At 42.4% G+C, this 21,874-nt stretch overlaps 1 protein-coding gene across 6 annotated transcripts in view; it reads left to right on the top strand.

Annotated features, from left to right (window-relative positions):
- The first annotated feature begins 673 nt into the window (after window positions 1–673).
- The window catches only part of LOC112215716 (dedicator of cytokinesis protein 3), a 59,214-nt gene continuing 38,013 nt past the window's right edge, over window positions 674–21,874 (top strand). For 5 of the 6 annotated variants that reach the window (XM_024375032.2, XM_042299194.1, XM_042299195.1 and 2 more), the window contains exons 1-6: window positions 674–1,428; window positions 9,236–9,319; window positions 9,465–9,505; window positions 11,818–11,873; window positions 13,772–13,868; window positions 16,158–16,306. In XM_024375032.2, coding sequence (XP_024230800.1) covers window positions 1,392–1,428; window positions 9,236–9,319; window positions 9,465–9,505; window positions 11,818–11,873; window positions 13,772–13,868; window positions 16,158–16,306 — 464 coding nt within the window. In that variant the 5' untranslated portion in view covers window positions 674–1,391. The remainder of the gene's footprint in view (window positions 1,429–9,235; window positions 9,320–9,464; window positions 9,506–11,817; window positions 11,874–13,771; window positions 13,869–16,157; window positions 16,307–21,874) is intronic. The other variant, XM_042299193.1, reaches the window with a different exon arrangement.

Below are 21,874 nucleotides of genomic sequence, written 5' to 3'. Positions count from 1 at the left end.
CAAAAAGATCATCAAAGATGACAACCACCCAAGCCACTGCTTGTTCACCCCGCTACAACCGCAAAAGGTGTGATCAGTACAGGTGCATCAAAGCTGGGACCTAAAGACTGAAAAACAGCTTTGACCTCAAGGCCATCTGACTGTTAAACAGCCATCACTAGCACAGGGAGGCTGCTGCCTACATAGACTTGAAATCATTGGCCACTTTTAATAAATGGATCACTAGTCACTTTAATAACGCCACTAATATTGTTTACATATCTGGCATTACTCATCTATGTATATACTGAACTTCTGGCGCTGACAGAGATGGCCGCCTCGCTTCGCATTCCTAGGAAACAATGCAGCTCTGTCAATGCTCATGCATGTATTTGTGTGTATATATTCTTATTCCATTCCTTTGATTTGTGTATATTAGGTAATTGTTAGATATTAATGCACTGTGTTTGCTACACTTGCAATAACATCGGCTAGCCATGTGACCAATACAATTTGATTTGAAATAACATTCTCCTGGCAGATCCCTTTTTAAGTGTGTATATAGACCAATAAAGAGGTTCTGTAACCATTTTTTGACAGACCCTGTAAGGAAAGCCTACCACATCTCAGTCTTGGTTCCAGTAACTGATGTAATAGCATGGACAGCTTGGTTTAGCCCAGGAGATGAAGATTCAATTTTAAGGCACAGTGAAAGCTATGCTGCCCATGACAGTGAAAGTGCAATTAGTGATGGATGCAATTGCCATGCAGTTGCGCTCCGACAGTCAAATTTACATTTGTAAATGCTTAACACATCCGTATTGACAAAACGAGTCATGTGACGACCACGAAGATGGCGCATCTTACAGTATATAGCAGTTTTCTGAAAATGTCTTGCCCCTCAATACCAGTTTGGACCGGCGGACAATATCACGAGTGTTAATTATCGGCTGACTCAATCCAATCGCGGGGACCCGATATCATGGCGTTGTTGATCATTGGGAATCCGACTTGGTAATGAACCACAGGCTAATGACTAACCTGGAAATACATAAATAAACCGTAAAAAAAAAAAAATCCGTTCCTATCGAGATGCTGCTGCAACAATAGCGTTTGGAGATTTAGATGACCGTGTGTATTGGGTAGGTGGACACCGAAACTGCATCTTGTGTGACTAGGAGACACAGCGAGCAGGACAGACCGGGAGATAAAGGAACCGCGGGCGAAGACATTGGTGGTCCATTTTATGTTGTTGCTTATAATAGCCTATATTTCTAACGAGTTGTAGCCTAGTCCCGTTCGATACATAAAGAGCCGGGGATATTCCTATAGCTTTCATTTAGCCACATCCTCCCACGATATCGACAGAATGAGGCTTGGTCTCCAGGTGGGAAAATAACAAAAATCCCAAGATGTGGATACCGACAGAAGAGGAAAAAATCGGAGTTGGTGAGTCGATTCAGTATTTATCTGGCTATTTGTCTTTTTTTTATGAATTCTTTTCAATGTGATTTACTTTTCTCATTCAAAACGGATTATTTTCTAATGAAGAAGCGCTGTGACGATCACAGCTTCAGATTTGATATCCTGTTTGGTCATACAGGTTATTATATGTAACTGTAAGGTATTCGCATCAAACAGTCACAATGTCTAGTGTTTTAAATTCCTGTAATGAGGCTATAGCTTACAAAACACAAGTCTATCAGCTGTGCTTAATGGCTAAGGATAACCTGACAATAAGAAAAGGTAAAATATCGGTTATTGCGTGGGATGATATCGCCTAGTATAGGCATGCTACCTCTCTATGCCTGTATCACCAGTGGCCATCCATAACCCAGTCCTACAGTATGCTTATCATTCATTCATACTAGGCTACATTGTATGTTTTGAAAATGCGTCAATAATTATGTTCAGATAGGCATTGAAGAGCGTCAGAGCTTATCTGAAAAGGCATTCGACTGGAAACCACGAGGGGGCAATGGGATAGCGTTATGCCAACAGGTGTAGCCTAGAGTCTGAGTATGCGCATGCTTACCTGTCGGCATTTGTAACATAGCGCCACGACTACTTAGCTACTACTACTACGACCATCTGTGATCTCCAACCACTATGTCATAATGCTCAAGCCGAATCATTGTGAAAAATGCTAGTAGCCCCAGAGGTAATGGGTCATTTATATCAGGAGTATTGGAACTATCTGCAAAATGTTCCTGGCGATTTGAATGAGTCATGTTGAATCAGTTCGCTCAGAACACACACTGCACTGCTTGTTGTAGTATAGGTTCGATAAATACCCAGACTCCAGAACTATTGATTTGTGTTCAACAAAGAGAAGTCATTGGTGGAGAACGGGAGAAAAGCAACAGTTTGAGAGCACACAGTGTACTGTACCTTTTGATTTAACCAGCCATCCTTTTCGTTTCGCTGTCCGTGGTGCTGAAAATTATGCTTCAACTAACCGCGTGTCGCTGTCCAGGGTGCTGAAACGCAGAAAGCAGCGAATATGACCAGCGTTTGTCAATTCCGGTGGCACAATTTTGTAAGCGCAACATTGCAGTGCACACACCTGATTCAGCTAATCAACTAATAGTCACGCGTGTTAGTGGTGGTTAGAACAAAATGTGAAACCCTGTACGTAGGCCCACGATTTGAAAAACACCGGCGTAGGCTACAGCCAGAGGCATAGGACTGCACACTGTTAGAAGACCCGCGGTGTCCATTTTGCTCTACTACTCAGAATTTTGCCAGAGTAAACAAAAGCCACATCATATTCATCAGATTTGTGGGCTGCTGCTAAGGTTTGATGCTTGATATTTGAAGCTGTCCTTGTGAAAACCATGTCCCATGTTGAAAGCTACAAACTGACATTGAGTTTTCAGTTTTGATTGGAAGTATCTACTTGGAGTCTGACTTGCATTTGGGACACATTTCTTCATCCACCCAATGGTCAGGATTGGGGCAATTGTATCTGTTCCTAGATCTGCGTTTGGGGCAACTTCTACTATACAGTTTAAAACGAAGGGCGGTATCTGATCCTAGATATTTTTTAGAGGTAACTTCTACCATACTGTCTAAAAGCTGCTGTACTCTTCTCTGTGGGCCTCATTCCTCCCATCTTATCTTAATGGGCACAGGCTAACAAAGAGAACATGTAGAACCCAAATAATGAAAAATGGAATATCTCCTTTTAGACAACCTCATTATTTGTTTGCTTGTTTTTTTTATTGGACATAATACGTCTCTGTGAATGTCTTCGTCACTATACAGTATCTCACCCCTGTGTCCTCTTCCCAAACTTAGCAGGTGATTTGCAGGTAGTTCCAACAGTTGTATCTGGTGGTAGTGAGGTGATATGGTAGTTGGCAATAGCTGTACACATGACTGTATTCACTTCTCACTCTGGTTCAGAAACATCTGCCCCTCATGTGGCTCTGACATTGGCATGCCCTTGCACCTCCACATGCATCGGCTCAAGTGCAACTCAATATAGAAATAAGTTGAAGTCGGAAATTTACATACACCTTAGCCAAATGCATATAAACTCAGTTTTTCACAATTCCTGACATTAAACCTAGTAAAAATTCCCTGTCTTAGGTCAGTTAGGATCACCACTTTATTTTAAGAATGTGAAAGGTCAGAATAATAGTCTAGTGATTTTATTTCAGCTTTTATTTCAGCTTTCACATTCCCAGTGGGTCAGAAGTTTACATTCACTCAATTAGTATTTGGTTTAACTTGGGTCAAACGTTTCGGGTAGCCTTCCACATGCTTCCCACAATAAGTTTGGTGAATTTTGGCCCCTTCCTCCTGACAGAGCTGTAACTGAGTCATGTTTGTATGCCCCCTTGCTCGCACACACTTTTTCAGCTCTGCCCACACATTTTCTGTAGGATTGAGGTCAGGGCTTTGTGATGGCCACTCCAATACCTTGACTTTGTTGACCTTAAGCCATTTTTCCACAACTTTGGATGTATGCTTGGGGTCATTGTCCATTTGGAAGACTCATTTGCAACCAAGCTTAACTTCTTGACTGATGTCTTGATGTTGCTTCAATATATCCACATAATTTTTCTTCCTCATGATACAATCGATTTTGTGAAGTGCACCAATCCCTCCTTCAGCAAATCACCCCCACAACATGATGCTGCCTCCCCCGTGCTTCACCGCTGGGATGGTGTTCTTCGGCTTGCAAGCCTCCCCCTTTTTCCTCCAAACATAACGATGGTCATTATGGCCAAACAGTTCTATTTTTTTTTCATCAGACCAGAGGACATTTCTCCAAAAAGTATGATCTTTGTCGCCATGTGCAGTTGCAAACCGTAGTCTGGCTTTTTTATGGCGGTTTTGGAGCAGTGGCTTCTTCCATGCTGAGCGACCTTTCAGGTTATGTCGATATAGGACTTGTTTTACTGTGGGTATAGATACTTGTGTACCCGTTTCCTCCAGCATCTCCACAAGGTCCTTTGCTGTTGTTCTGGGATTGATTTGCACTTTTTTGCACCAAATTACGTTCATCTCTAGGAGACAGAAGGCGTCTCCTTCCTGAGTGGTATGATGGCTGCATGATCCCATGGCGTTTATACTTGCAAACTATTGTTTGTACAGTTGAACGTGGTACCTTCAGGCGTTTGGAAATTGCTACCAAGGATGAACCAGACTTGTGGAGGTCAATTTTGTTTTCTGATGTATTTGCTAATTTTCCTTTGATTTTCACATGATGTCAAGCAGAGGCACTGAATTTGACAGTAAACCTTGAAATACATCCACAGGTACACCTCCAATAGGCTAATTGACATCATTTCAGTCAATCAGAAGCTTCTAAAGCCATGACATTTTCTGGAATTTTCCAAGCTGTTTTAAGGCACGGTCAATTTAGTTTATGTAAACTTCTGACCCACTGTAATTGTGATACAGTGAAATAATCTGTCTGTAAATAATTGTTGGGAAAATTACTTGTCATGCACAACATAGATGTCCTTAACCGACTGTATGTAGGTGGGCGGCATGTGTGTCTGGTGGCATCTGTGTATGTGTTCGTGAGTGTTTTCTCTTTTGAAATGTAATAAAAGGTAACGTGGTCATCAAGTAGTCATGTGATCTCCACTGCAGATGGGTGCCATGCTCACTCAGACAGATCTGGTTGCTGTTCTGAAATCAGATCTGACAAAAGCACTCGGGCACTCGCGTGGCAGAAGTCCTTAGGTTAGCAGGACCTGAGAACAGCCCAGTGATGCGGTGTGTGTCTGAGTGAGCGTGCATTCAGGTCATGCTGAACAGCATGACTCATTGGGCCAAACAGAAAAGGCTCTTGTGTCATTTTTTTACTTTGCCATTTGAGTATCTGGGACAGGGTTACTGAAATCTAGGAGAGAAGCATGACCTCCGGGGTCTGCATGCTTAGTCACAATGCATTACTGGAATGGCTAAAGGAACTAATCTGTGATGCGCTTCACTGTGATCACCAGCCCTACCAGTAATGTTTTGGTTTGGCTCTGAAAGCATCCAGGAAGTTTCTATTCAATACAGCACTTAAATAATAGTAAACAATCACAGATTTAAGAATGAACTGCATACAGTGGTCAGAAAGGGTAAGACGCATTGTACATCAGTAATGTGATGTCCTTCAAGACATGTATTTCTCTGTAGTTTTAGATGATCTTGCAAGTAAAGATGCCGCAGTTTAAAGGGATAATTGCTTGATGGAAAAGTGTTTTCTCATATGATCCTTATTTAGTATTTGTCAAGAGCTACAGTTTTTTTCCCCCTATTGTAAATGTCTTTCAAATTATTTCGTTCACCCACGTTACAAAATGACACATTGGTTTCATTACCCGGCAAGCTTTCAATGGACAAGGTATGACAGCACTCTGTGCTTTGTTTAAGTGTCCCTGGCACTGTTTCCAGTCATGGGACCAATATTAGCATTTTTTTGCACATCATCTGAAAACATCTAGAATTGATTGTGAAGCTCAACAAAGTTGCTTATATATGATTTAATTCGATGTGTGAAAGTTTCTGATATCGTCCCGTGACTTGAATGGGATATGTCATTTTTTAACATTTGTGTGAACTGTCCCTTTATCAGCCATCTGCTAGTGTACTCCTTTCTGTACATTCTTTATGGTACCATAAAGCCTCCTCAGAAACAATGCTCACCCTCTGTGTACTGTTGTTATGCTGTCCCTGTCAACAATTTACTATGTAAATACATTGCTTTTGCTTCAGTTCATGTGAAGTTGCCCCAAAAAGAGATGTAGGGTTGCATTTACTCTTGTTGGTGGGGTTTGATGCTCGCTGCCCTTTAAACTGCCCTTCAGGGCATAGTACAGTACAATCTAGTACAGTATGTCTGTCTCTCTCAGCTTTGTTTTCCTGACCATGTGTGCTGTCTGTCTGCTAAATGTTTCCATCAACACAGAATCAAAGCTGAACTGAGAGAGCAGTAACCTACTTACCTCCATGTTCCATTAAGCGATATTTACAATGAGTGATGTGTATGTCTGTGGTGAAAGAATAGATAGATCATTCTTGGATGACTGTGACTTCAGTCTGGAGTTCATTATCTTATCGCCAGAGAAACTACTTTGATTTTCATTTTGATGAATAGTTCTATAAAACATGTTTTTTTCCCACATTGTGTCATTTTGATGACCACACAAATTGGTGCATAGTAATGATAATTTTGTGTGCTGTGCATATTTGAATGAGGCTATTTGCATGGTTGATTTAGCCTGGGGACTGAGAGAGTGACACACACTGTAAAGACCTGGGTTGAATAGATAGACAACTATACAAAAGGCTTTGTAGACATCCATGTGATATAAAAGTGAACAATGTAAACACTGTTTTAAAAAGCAAGGATCAATTCAACTGAGCTTTTTTTTTTCTCTTGTTCACTTTACAAACCTAACAAAGGATGACTGATAGGAGCATGTAACTCCACAACATTGGCTTACTAATTTACAAAGCAATACTGACTTAACCTGGATCTCTGTCATCTGTGTAGGCAAGTCTCTTTCTCTGTGTGTGTAAGTAAGTATCTTTCTCTCTGTTGGTGTGGGTGGTTGGGTGGGTTTGTGTGTGTGTGGCCCTTCTCTGTTTTCACACTGCAGGGAGCACAAAACTGCAGCATCTGCCTACCATCATTGTACATTGTGGGCCCACATAAACTGCTGTTGCTTTTAAAAAAATGGCTTCAGCTGAATCTCTGCAAAAATAAGATTAATCTGAATTCCAAAGTTGAGGAATTAAGGAACAACTTCCTAACCCAGTTATGCCATATTCAGACTTAATAGCTATCATAAGCAGGCTCCTCAACTAACATCAGTTTGTTGCAAATCATCAACAGTGGCACTTCATGCAACCTAATACTCTAACATAGTTCATACATTTTTCCTTTTGCCCATTTAGATATTACTCTCTCACTTCACTACATGGGGAATAGTGATGTAATTGAATATACTATATAATGCATTACTTTTGAGGCACAACATGGGGAATAGTGATGTAATTGAAGATACTATATAGTGCGTTACTTTTCAGGCACCACATGGGGAATAGTGATGTAATTGAATATACTATATAATGCATTACTTTTGAGGCACAACATGGGGAATAGTGATGTAATTGAATATACTATATAGTGCATTACTTTTCAGGCACCACATGGGGAATAGTGATGTAATTGAATATACTATATAATGCATTACTTTTGAGGCACAATATGGGGAATAGTGATAAAACATGGATCCACATTTCAGCAAGGGAATATTTCAAATCCAAGTAAAGAGCAGTGTCAACAGAGCCTGTGAAATAGAACCACAATCTCCAGTGAAACAGTCCCATCTTGTTCTGACATGGGCACTCTGCTGAGGGTCTCATAATGGTTCCAGTGTAATTAAGCAACTTACACAAACTAGGGGACATTAAAAGTCAAGGACTTTGAAGTAGAGAATGTTTAGGCCAGGTTGGTAATAGACCTGAAGCAGAGTTAGAGAAGGTGACAAGAAGATCCCTCTTCAAGTCTTTCTCTCTTGTCACTTAGATGGTTATATGTTCAGATTATCTCGCTCCATCTCTCTCTCTCCATCTGATCTATGCCCTGTGCTTGTGATTTGGACCCTGTGCGCAGCAGCAGCACATCTATATTCCTGCCTTTTTAAAATGCCCAGATCCCTGCAGCAGTTATACAGTGAAGAAAGCCCTACAGTTTTATAGATGATCTGTTGCCATAGCTACCGTAGCAGAGGAACTAAGTGCTCGTTTCCTACAAACCGAACAAGTGCTCTGGCCTCTCCCTTCTCCCCTCCCCCCACTCATTGGGTCCCCTGACTGGGTCATTAGCATAATGACTCACACAGAACTCTCCTCCAAGGGCCACAATTTGTGGGTTTTGGAATCGTGAATGGAGCCCTGTCGTCGCCAAACAAGTTTGCCTTGTACTGATGCCTGTAGACATTACATCTCTGTTCTGCTGTTAAGTTACTCTGCTCCTCGACTGATGCACCATTTAAGAGGTATTAAAGGTAGTACTCTATAGTACGGGGTCCCCTGAAGATGGCGCTAATGCATTCTTAATCATGTTCTCTGAGTCACAGTATTTGATTCAGCCAGCAGTACTCTGCATACTTTAAAGGGCATTGGTTGAATTTATGCTGCAGTGAGAACACACAGACAGCACACAGTTCAGTTCAGCATTGAAGATTTATGCACAGATATGATGGAGGAGCGTTTACCCCTACTGTTTAGCAGCAGAATGTGTGCTATGTGTAGGGTCCATATTTGGAGACATAACTTTACATTGTATTAAAATCAGGACTGCTTAAGCATCAATTTCCTTTTTAAAATGCCTACACACTTCAGGGAGGGGGGCCTGTTTCCAGTTGGTTGAGCTGGGGCTCTTTTGCGAGGACTGTTTGCAGGAAACGGCTTATTTAAAATAAAATAAAAATCTGTTAACAGCTCGGCGACAAACCAAAACACATGCTGTTTGAAAACATGACTGATGGGGAGGGATGCACCTCGTGGAAAGTAACACAAGGATAAAGCCAAGGACAGAGTATCTCATCCTTAGGCTGGGCACTTGACTGTTTCTGTTTACAGGAAAGGGATGTAATGATGAGCAGAGCTTTGAGTCTTTGAGTAATCTCTATTCACTGAATAAACAATATCATAAAAAACAAACACGTTGGCTAAAACAGAAACAGACATAACTTAATGAAGTTTATAATGTTTACCCTTTTTATTTTTTTCTCAGTTATTTGTAACTTCCGGGGCTCAGTATGTCAGGCCCTGGTTCTGGAGATAGGAGAGACGGTGCAGATCCTGGAGAAGAGTGAAGGTAAGAGCTGCTGGATAACAGTTTATAGAGAATAACATTGTATAGTATACTCACTTTACCTTCATCTAAAAAAAGCACTTTGTGGTGTGTGTGTGGACATATCAACCAGCTGAACAGAGACTATGAATCTTTGGTTTCTCTTTAGGTTGGTACAGAGGGTTTTCCACCAAGAAGCCTTCAATCAAGGTAAACACATCAGCCTTTTTTCTTTTGGAATCACACTTTACATTCACTGCTTGTATTGCCGCTATTATTGAGAGTGGTCCTGTTTGACCAGGCAGCTATCAGCCACTGTTTGTTTGAAGCTATTTATTCACAGCAAAGTGATTCCTCATGCAAACCTCAACTTCAGCATGCTTACTTTTCTTAGTGTTGTCATGTTTGGGCACCGCAATTAGTATGTGTTAGGTGCAATCTACCATTTTCTCTCCTCTCTGTGTGGCAGAGAATACGATGCATACTTTGGATTTCTGGAGGTGTTGTATTGGATGAGTAGCAGTACATATACAATAAGAGTTACACCATTTATTTTATCAGTTCACCTTCCACACCCACACATACATACTGATGGATCATCTGTGTTAAAAAGTGTTTCTACCACTCACACAGAGGCCTACAATGTGGCACTGTGTTTACTGTACACTTCATCTTGCTTCCAATGAGATGAGTGCAATGGGAGAAAACGTTGGTACTTGCATCTAAGATAAAAAGCATGAAGCCATTTGTGTTGAGAGTGAGAGACACCGACCCATCCATCCACCCACCCACTATCAGGCGTCTCCTGCTAGTACATTCCCCTCCAGAGAGCCTGCTCAGGCTGCTGTTTTGACATGCAGTTCCATGTAAACTGGCAAACCTAACCTCCAGGTAGAGCTCCATTAACACACTGTCTCCAAAAGGTACAGTAAGATGCACAGAAATGCAACAATACATCACGAAATGACAAACAGGGTTTCCTTTCGATTTGGATTCGATTACAAAGTGTGCAGGCATTCATCTTAATTTTTTCTATGGTATTATTAGTACCTGCCTGCACCTGTGGAAGTTTGTTGGATGTGTACGTACACTATGTTTGAACTAAATAGGTCCAGCACCTCCAGGCAATGTTCCACTATAGCTGCTGCCATCGATCTGTTCTGCACTGCAGTTCATGGTTAATATATATTACTGACGCATCCACTTCCGATCCAATCAATTGTTCAGTAAACCATGTTTATAACTGTACCTGTTTTTTCGGCTTCATGTTCCAAATCAAAATGTCTGACACATGATACCAATCACTGAGCAGCTTTTTATAAAAAACATTTAAAACCCCCTTTTTCTTCACAATTTCGATTTTGTCTCTTCGTTGCAACTCCCAAACGGGTGAAGGTCGAGTTATGCGTCCTCTGAAACATGACACGCCAAACTGCGCTTCTTAACACCCGCCTGTTTAACCCGGAAGCCAGCCGCACTGTGTCGGAGGAAACACCGTTCACCTGACGACCGAGGTCAGCCTGCAGGTGCCCGGCACACAACAAGGATTCACTAGAGCACAATGAGCCAAGTAAAGCCCCCCTCCGGGGCAACCCTCCCATATTCTGGACGACGCTGGGCCGATTGTGCGCCACCCTATGGGACTCCCGATCACGGCCGGTTGTGATACAGCCCCAGTGCCTGAGACCACTGTGTTACTCGGGAGGCCTCATTCGGTCAGTATCTTAATAAGCTGTGAAACCAGTGAAGAACCTGTGATACCTTAGTCTGGCCCTGGTCCCAGATCTGTATGTGGTTTTACTCCTCTTCAATGTCATGACAGTGATAGACAATACCTCTGCTGTCTCATCATTCTTCTGAGTCAAGCTGAAATAAAAGGTCAGTCAGATTGAGTTGTCAGGTAACATACTGTTCCAGAAAGACACACTAAAACTCCTCACAATCCTGCCAGATAGCTAGAGGTCTTATGGGATGCCAATGCCCGTTCTGCTCTCACTACTCTCATCAGCTAGTTACAGTCCCCCACCAATACGCCTCCATTTTTATGTACTCTTCCTCCCACGCTCCCTCACTTGCCCTCATACTCTCCCTGAGCTGCCACAATTAACTGTGCTCACTGTGCCCAATTCATCACATCTGGCAGAATAGAGCCAGAGAGAGGAACTGCAAAGGTGGCAGTTGGCACTGTTCTGTCTCTCATGCCCTTCCCAGCTAAGCGACAATTGGGGCTGAGCTGCTGCATATTCAGTTTGTGTGTGTCAGAGAGTTAGAGCAGTATTAAAATAGCCACAATCTAAGCGTAGCTTGTTGCTACAGTAGTTTTTCGTCTGTCAAGAACTCCGCTCCTCTAACTACTGCTCCACATTACAGTTGACCAATGCATATCATGTACAACATAGGGACACACACATGCAACATGTGGGACATACTGTTTACATGCATGCAGAGCACAGGACTACGGTCTTCAGTTGCAGCACCTTGCTACATTTTTCTCTTCTACTTCTGCCCTTTCCATCCATCAGGGTATATTCCCAACCAACTATGTCCACCTGAAGAAATCCACAGTCACCAACAGAGGGTGAGTCTCTTCCTGTTAAATCATATGAGCCCAGTTTGTCAGAGATACATTCAGGTTTGAAAATTATTGGCACCCTTGATAATGATGAGCAAAAACTACTATATCAAGTGAATAATACAAATACTGAGCTATATTGTCTGCAAAAACAATGGGGAAATTATATTATTTTACGACAATTGCTCAGAGAAAGAGATTTTGTTGAAACTAAAAAAGATGAGGGTCAAAGTTATTGGCACCCCTCTGTTCAATACTCCAGCACCCTCCCCTTGCAAGGATAAAAGCACTGAGCCTTTTTCCTAAATGTTTTATGAGATTGGAGAACACATTGGGAGGGATCTTAGACCATTGCTCCATACAGAATCTTTCCAGATCCTTGATGTCCTTCGTTCTGTACTTATGGACTGCCCCGTTCAATTCAAACCACAGGTTTTCACTGGGGTTTAAGTCCAGAGACTGTGATGACCCTTGCAAAATGTACAGACGAAGGACATCAAGGATCTGGAAAGATTCTGTATGGAGGAATTGTCTAAGATCCCTCCCAATGTGTTCTCCAATCTCAGAAATGTTTCTTTCTTTCTCTGAGAAATTGTATAATTTCCCTTTTTGTTTTTGTTGTCGTTGCATACAACAGCTCAATATTTGTATTTATTTTATACAGTCTTTTTTTGCTCAGCTTTATCAAGGGTGCCAATAATTTCAGATATAAGGTGGAGAATCACTGGTTAATGGAAGCCAAAGGAAGCTCTATCTTTTCCACAACATATTGTAGAGCTGCCATTGGGTAAGATGTATTAATCAACAATGGGGTGGTGTGTGCATGTCCCACCCATTTCTGTTGCCTCGTTTCCCTCATCACTGATCTGTGAGGATCTGTAGTTAAACGGCATTAGGTCTGCTCTGCCAGTGAAGCATGCACACACACACACACACACACACACACACACACACACACACACACACACACACACACACACACACACACACACACACACACACACACACACACACACACACACACACACACACACACACACGACACCAGTGGTCATCTGAGTTGTGCTGCTGTTTAAGGCACACAAGCTGTTCATGGCAGTGGAAGCAGAAAGAGGGCAGTGCAAAGACAAAGGGAGGCAGGCAAGCTCTTATACCAGCCAGTGTTGATGGAGATTAGATCTGCAGGCAGGGATCAGTGACAGTGTGGACTGGGAGGATCGTTCATAGTGTTATATCACCACCCTCCTGTGCACTTATAACACACATTCAGAGAGCTCTCGTTTGCTTCTAAAACAGGTGCAGACTTGGAAATTGTCATTATTACACTTCCCTGCTCAAAGGGTTGAATTTGGGAAATGTGCATTGCAGTTTAGTCTAGTTAATGATATGAAAACACTTACAGGTTCTCCCAGTGCATCAGAGCTATAGAGTATCATTCTGGCTTGTTATGTAATGGATGGACTGTCTTGTGTTTTTAACTAGACATGTTTTCTATAGAACAAATGTATGCAATACATTATAGAATCCAAAGCCAGAGTGCAGAGAACCACATTTCACAACATAACCTGGCTATCTTCTCCTTTTCTCCTGCTTAAGGTCTTTCTCTTGTCTTTCATTTAGTCTCATGGTTGGCACTCTGAAATATAAATTGTCCGTTGTGGTTTTGCTCTAGTGATCCTTTATAATCCTAATTTCACAATTGAGTGAAATATAGTTTTTTCCATCATGAAAGAGTTATGTCATGACAGTGCCAGCACAGGGCAGTGATCGAAGTGTGTGTGTGTTGGTTCGTTCAATTGTGTTTTTGTTTTTCTCTATTTGTACTGTCGGCAGATATGTCTGTGTCAGTTTTAGGTTTTCGAGTGTCTGACTCTGTTTCTATAACTGTGTGTGTCTCACCCTAGGCTGTGTGAGACGGTGGTGCCTCTGGAAGATCCCATTATCACTGAGACCACCTCCACCCTGCAGGAATGGGGCGTGCTGTGGAAGCAACTCTACGTGGTCAGTATCGCCTCACACGGACTCCATTTAAATGCAACGTACAGGGTTAGAAGAGTGGTTGATCAGAAAGGGAAAGAGGACAGGAGCTGCACCCACCCCTGCGTTACATACTTAGCTCAAAAGATTTGATGAGATGCATTTTTACCTGCAGTATGCAGTGTTCACCTCATTCAATAGCTGAAAAAGCCATGTCTATTTGCAAAAGACTGGGGGATAGCAAAAACCATTGGGGTTGAACATATTGTATATACATCCCCTTCCCATGATTCCCCATAGCGTGTCAGATAGGCTGTAATTCCACTCTTCGTCTTATCCTGCCTATGTATCTCCCAAAATAGTAATTGTCTATAAATAATGTCGTAGTAGATAGCTATCATAGGCAATTTCACAGAATGTAACTCTGCCATTACTATACTTCTTTGCCTAACCTGGTCCCAGATCTCTCTGTGCCGTAGCCAACTCTTCTATCGTTGGCATGCCATTCATGACAATGACAGTCAGAGGAGATGGCTAAGGAACACCGATCTGTCCCTGGATAATGTTTATGTTATGGGCTATTATACAGTCATCTTAAAACTCAATGCAGTATTGTACATTCAGCCAGCATCATCATCACCCTCCCACTGTGTAAATGTTTATGGAGACCTAAATAAACCCTAATCCTGCTAAGTGTGGAAGGGGCAGGGGGATATACGTAGCTGAGGTTTGACCTGAGCAGAGGGAGGGAGATTTTGTCGAGCTTGGCTGGCAGCGACTTTTTACATAACCTATCACTGAGGACTGCTCATGCTCAGAGCAGCCAAGGAGCCTAGGGCAGGACTGTGGTGATGTAACTTCCTGTCAAGCACAACAAATTCGAACCACTGATTTAACACTACTCATTTCGGGCACTCACTCTGCCCCCCTGTGTGGTAGCCAGTGTAGCCAGTCACCACGGTTACCATCCATAAAAACAGGATGTATCATTGGCTAAATCAGGGGTGTCAAACTCATTTTCCCCGGGGGCCGCATTCCTTCTTCGAGGTCCGTAGGGCTGCACTGAAAATTGGTTATATTTCCGCGAGATATATAAATGGTCCTCTATCCATCGTTCTTGGAATTTTTATGCTCCTTGACTTTCTAGCTTTCATTTCGGTGATTATTAGTGAGCTGGACACAGTGAAGAAACTAATAATGTAGGTCCATTGTCATTTCTACACAGTTTGGATTTGATTTCAGTCATTTGCAAGTATATATATATATATGTTCTTGGAATAATATTTATAACTCGCGGGCCGGATTAGACCTCCTCGCGGGTCAGATCTGGCCCCCACGCCATATGTTTGACACCCCTGGGCTAGATGTTTACACATTTTTATTTGTTTTCATTTAATGTTTTGCGCTCAAGGCATATTGCAATTAGAATGCATCGTGGTACCTCAGGGAGCGATGGCCTTTGAATTAGTGTGTATCTGTTGTAATGTACATAATTAGGCCTCACAGAACAGCCGACCGAGAGGCCTAATCGGCTCTGACTAAAATCGTTGTTTTCCTACAGCCACCAGCAGGTTGAGAACATGGAATGTTTACCCTAATTAAATGTCCATGAACGTTGTATATGCGGTTAAACTTTGCACTTATCTAAACAAAACTGGGAGGTAGTGTGGGCTTGTCAGGCCAATGGGAGGAATATAAAATGCTTCAATTAAAAGTGCTATCCATGATCATGGAGAAAAACTACATTTGCTGTAAGGACTGAGTTGGACATATATTTTTATTTGTATAATTAATTGTGCTGGTACTTTAGCTCTATCAGTGGAACTCATGTGGTAACTATGTAGCCTCCAGTAGAAAAGAAAGAACCTTGTTGGTTGTTTGTTAACAGAGAAACAGGTTTCACCGAACACCCATTTTCCTTTATAGCTGTATAATTCCTGCATAATTATTTAATGACACAGCCATGCTAGTGTGTTTCATTAACACTCATTACAGTCTCATAACCCTGACCTTCTACTACTGTCAGGAGGAACACTTGCAATCTAACAGCAGCTAGTTGCTTAGTTGTGTGTTTCATAATGGAAGTCTATTTAAAACCATGGATTGAATCATGAGGGTGCCTGGAGCTGGAGTTGCTGTTACTTCCATAGCAGACCAGGGAACTCTCATAAGAATAGAGATACTGACATAGAAACGTCAGAGTCCAGATCAATATAGACATACTGTATTGTGGGAATGTCCAAGAGCCAATTTGTTATGTTATATGTCTGTTTTGATCATATTGTTGTGTGTGTGTGTGTGTGATCCCCACAGAAGCACAAGGTGGACCTGTTCCACAAGCTGCGTCATGTGATGAATGAGCTCATTGACCTGCGCCGGCAGCTCATCCAGGGTCACCTGGCCCAGGACCAGACCAGAGAGATCAAACGCCACATAACCGTGCGCCTGGACTGGGGCAACGAGTGAGTTGATGTAGTGTAGCGCATGGGCCAGGGCCCATATCATGTTTGTGTGTGCATTTGTAATACTGTATCCTGCTACAGAACATAATGTAGATGTAATGTATTGACATGGTCATTTAGCAGATTTGTTTATACAAAGCGATTCCCAGATAATCTATACAGTGGGTATCATAAGTATTCACCCCCCCCCCTTGGATTTGTTTAATAAAAATATTACTAATATACCTTGATTACAAGGCCCTCCCTCGCTCTCCCTTTTTCAAATCAGATCCCGCCTCCGTTCTGCTCCTCCTCACCTATAGCCAGAATACACCTCCCGTGGTAAGGATTGTTCATCGATAATCTGATCAATCGGAATCTATGCTTCAAGATTGTTTTGATCACACGGACTGGGAAATATTCCGGGTCGCCTCTGAGAATAGTATCGATGTATACACTGACTCGGGAAGGGCATAGAGGATGTTGTTCCCACTGTGACGATTCGATACTTATCCAAACCAAAAAACTTTAATAGATGGTAGCATTCAAGCAAAAATGAAAGCCCAAATGACCACATTTAACCATGGCAATGTGACTGGGAACATGGACGTGTACAAACAGACCAGCTATGACCTCTGTAAGGCAATCCGAGGCAACACGTGACTTGCGCTGAGTGTACAAAACATTAAGGACACCTTCCTAATATTGAGTCATACACCCCCCTTTTACCCTCAACAGCCTAAATTCGGCTGTGCATGGACTCTACAAGGTGTCGAAAGCATTTCACAGGGATGCTGGCCCATGTTGACTCCAATGCTTCTGAAAGTTGTGTCAAGTTGGCTGGATTTCCAAATTGGCTGGATTTTTGAGTGGTAGACCATTCTTGACACACATGGGAAACTGTTGAGCTTGAAAAACCCAGCAGTGTTGCAGTTCTTGACACAAACCGGTGTGCCTGGCAACCTACTACCATACCCCATTCAAAGGCACTTAAATATTTTGTCTTGCCCATTCACCCTCTGAATGGCACACAAACACAATCAATGTCTCAATTGTCACAAGGCTTAAAAATCCTTATTTAACCTGTCTCCTCTCCTCTCCTTCATCTACACTGATTGGAGTGTATTTAACTCCAAGTGACATCAATAAGAGATCATAGCTTTCACCAGGATCCACCTGGTCAGTTTGTTATGGAAAGAGCAGGTATCTTTAATGTTTTGTACACAGTGTATGTGGCAGAGACTCCAGACAATCATGGATTATAAAGGGAAAGCCAGCCACGTTGCGGACACCGACACCTCGCTCCCGGACGAGTTACACACCTTCGCCTGCTTCCAGGACTGTGCTCTCATTCTCCATGTTCGACGTGAGTAAGGTATTTAAGGGCGTTAAACCTCGCAAGGCCACCGGCCCAGATGTCTTATTCAATCTCTCCATATCACCATCTGTTGTCCCCACTTGCTTCAAGATGTCAACCATTGTTCCTGTACCCAATAAATTGAAGGTAACTGAACTAAATTACTATTGTCCCGTAGCACTCACTTCTGTCATTTTTATTATTTTTATTTTACCTTTAGTTAACTAGGCAAGTCAGTTAGGAACACATTCTTATTTACAATGATGGCCTAGGAAAAGTGGGTTAACTGCCTTGTTCAGGGGCAGAACAACGGTCATGAAGTGCTTTGAGGCTAGTTAAGGACTATATCACCTCCACCTTACCCGACACCCTAGACCCACTACAATTTGCATATCGCCCCAACAGATCCACTGATTGAACAATTGCCATTGCACTGCCCTATCCAACCTGGAGGAGAGAGATACTTATGTAAGAATGCTGTTAATAGACTACAGCTCAGCCTTCAGCACCATAGTGCCCTCCCAAGCTCATCACTGAGCTCAGGGCCCTGGGACTGAACCCCTCTGTGTGCAACTGGGTCCTGGACTTCCTGATGGGATGACCCCAAGTGATGAAGGTAGGCAACAACCACTCTGCCATGCTGAACCTCAACACGGGGGCGCCATAGGGGTGCGTGCTCAGCCCCCTCCTGTACTTCCTGTTCACCCATGACTGCATGGTCACCCATGTCTCCAACTCAATCATCAAGGTTGCTGTCAACAACCGTGGTAGGCATGATTACCAACAATGATCAGACCGCCTACAAGGAGGAGGTGAGAGCCCCGGTGGAGTGGTGCTAGGAAAATAACCACTTCCTCAACAAAATGAAGGAGCTGATCGTGGACTACAGGAGAGGGCAGAAAACACGCCCCAATCCACATTGATGGGGCCACAGTGGAGAGAGCCAAAGCTTCAAGTTCATCTACGTGGATATCACTGACAACCTGAATTGGTCCCTTCACACAGACGGCATGGTGATGAAGGTGCACTCTTCAACCTCAGGAGGCTGGAGAAATTTGGCTTGGCCCCTAAGACCCTTACAAACTTCTACAGATGCATCCTGTCGGGCTGCACCGTCTGCAAATGCAGGGCTCTCCAGAGTGCATAGTCTAACACATCACCGGGGGGCACACTGCCTCCCCTACAGCACATCTACAGCACCCAGTGTCACAGGAAGTCCAAGAACATCATCAAGGACCTGAGCCACGGCCTGTTCATCCCGCTATCATCTTGAACTGGCTCTCTTGAGGACCGCCACAGGAAAGGAAGACCCAGAGTTACCTCTACTGCAGAGGATACTTTCATTAGACATAACTGCACCTCAGATTGCAGCCCAAATAAATGCTTCACAGAGTTCAAGTAACAGACACATCTCAACATCAACTGTTCAGAGGAGACTGTGTGTATCAGGCCTTCATGGTTGAATTGCTGCAAAGAAACCACTACGAAAGGACACCAATAGTAAGAAAAAAACTTGCTTGGGCCAAGAAACAAGAGCGGTGGACATTAGACCGGTGGAAATCTGTCCTTTGGATAATGACCCAACACACCTCCAGGCTGTGTAAGGACTATTTGACCAAGAAGGAGAGTGATGGAGTGCTTCATCAGATTACCTGGCCTCCACAATCACACGACCTCAACCCAATTGAGATGTTTTGGGATGAGTTGTACCGCGGAGTGAAGGAAAAGCAGCCAACGAGTGCTCAGTATATGTAGGGACTCCTTCAAGACTGTTGGAAAAGCATTCGAGGTGAAGCTGATTGAGAGAATGCCAAGAGTGTGCAAAGCTGTCATCCGGGCAACAGGTGGCTACTTTAAAGAATCTAAAATATATTTTGATTTAAAACTTTTTTGATGTCTTTACTATTATTCTACAATGTAGAAAATAGTAAAAATAAATAAAAACCCTTGGATGAGTGGGTGTGTCCAAACTTTTGACTTACTGTGTGGCTGCAGTATTCATACCCCTTATTCAACTTTTTGTTGTGTTACAGCCTTAACAAAACATGTATTAAATTGTTGTTTTTCCTCACCCATTTACACACAATATCCCATAATAACAAAGTGAAAGCATATTTTTATTTTAGCACGTGTATTGAATTGAAAATGAAATACAGAGATATCTCATTTCAATTAGTATTCACACCCTTGAATCAATACATGTTAGAACAGCTGTGAGTCTTTCTGGGTATGCCTCTAAGAGCTTTGCACACCTGGATTGTACAATATTTGCATATTACTTGTTAAAGATTCATCCAGCTCTGCCAAGTTGACATCCATTTTTAAGTCTTGCCATAGATTTTCAAACCAATTTCAGTCAAAACCGTAACTAGGCCACTCCAGGACATTCAATGTCGTCTTGGTAAGCCACTCCAGTGTATATTTGGCCTTGTGTTTTAGGTTCTTGTCCTGCTAAACGGTGAATTTGCCTTCCAGTGTCTATTGGAAAGCAGACTGAACCAGGTTTTCCTGTAGGATTTTGCCTGTGCTTAGCTCTCTTTACATTCTTTTTTTATCCTAAAAAAACTCACTAGCCCTTGACGATCACAAACATACCCATAAAATGATGTGGCTACCGCATTGTGTGTTGGATTTGCCCCAAACGTAATGCTTTGAATTCAGGACATAAATTGAATTTCTCTGCCACATTTTTTGCAGTTTTACTTTAGTGCCTTATTGCAAACAGGATGCTTGTTTTGGAATATTTTAAATCTATACCGGCATCCTTCTTTTCACTGTCATTTATGTTAGTATTGTGGACTAACTGCAATGTTGTTGGTCCATCCTCAGTTTTCTATCACAGCCGTTAAACTCTGTAACTGTTTTAGTCATGATTGGCCTCATGGAGAAATCTCTGATTTGTTTCCTTCTTCGTCTCAGACAACGGATTTAGGAAGGACACTTGTATCTTTGCAGTGACTGGGTTGTACCACAACAAAATGTGGAAAATGTCAAGGGGTGTGAATACTTACTGAAAGCCCTGTATATTTATGTACAATATAGTGTGTATTTATTTATTTATATATAACACACTACCTTTCAAAAGTTTGGGGTCACATAGACATTTCCTTGTTTTTGAAAGAAAAGCACATTTTCTGTCCATTTAAGATAACATCAAATTGATCAGAAATACAGTGTAGACATTGTTAATGTTGTAAATGACTATTGTAGCTGGAAACGGCTGATTTTTAATGGATTGTCTATATAGGCGTACAGAGGCACATTATCAGCAACCATCACTCCTGTGTTCCAATGGCACGTTGTGTTAGCTAATCCAAGCAAAAATCCCAGAACCACACGGGGGGACCTAGTGAATGACCTGCAGAGAGCTGGGACCAAAGTAACAAAGCCTACCATCAGTAACACACTACGCCGCCAGGACTCAAATCCTGCAGTGCCAGACGTGTCCCCCTGCTTAAGCCAGTACATGTCCAGGCCCATCTGAAGTTTGCTAGAGAGCATTTGGATGATCCAGAAGAAGATTGGGAGAATGTCATATGGTCAGATGAAACCAAAATATAACTTTTTGGTATAAACTCAACTCGTCGTGTTTGGAGGACAAAGAATGCTGAGTTGCATCCAAAGAACACCATACCTACTGTGAAGCATGGGGGTGGAAACATCATGCTTTGGGGCTGTTTTTCTGCAAAGGGACCAGGATGACTGATCCGTGTAAAGGAAAGAATGAATGGGGCCATGTATCGTGAGATTTTGAGTGAAAACCTCCTTCCATCAGCAAGGGCATTGAAGATGAAACGTGGCTGGGTCTTTCAGTATGACAATGATCCCAAACACACCGCCCGGGCAACGAAGGAGTGGCTTCGTAAGAAGCCAGTCTCCAGATCTCAACCCCATAGAAAGTCTTTGGAGGGAGTTAAAAGTCCGTGTTGCCCAGCAACAGCCCCAAAACATCACTCCTCTAGAGGAGATCTGCATGGAGGAATGGGTCAAAATACCAGCAACAGTGTGTGAAAACCTTGTGAAGACTTACAGAAAATGTTTGACCTCTGTCATTGCCAACAAAGGGTATATAACAAAGTATTGAGAAACTTTTGTTATTGACCAAATACTTATTTTCCACCATAATTTGCAAATAAATTAATTAAAAATCCTACAATGTGATTTTCTGGATTGTCTTTTCTCATTTTGTCTGTCATAGTTGAAGTGTACCTATGGTTAAAATTACAGGCCTC

The sequence above is a fragment of the Oncorhynchus tshawytscha genome, linkage group LG16, assembly GCF_018296145.1.
Source record: "Oncorhynchus tshawytscha isolate Ot180627B linkage group LG16, Otsh_v2.0, whole genome shotgun sequence".
Classification (NCBI taxonomy): domain Eukaryota; kingdom Metazoa; phylum Chordata; class Actinopteri; order Salmoniformes; family Salmonidae; genus Oncorhynchus; species Oncorhynchus tshawytscha.
This window is presented reverse-complemented; position numbering and strand designations above follow the sequence as displayed.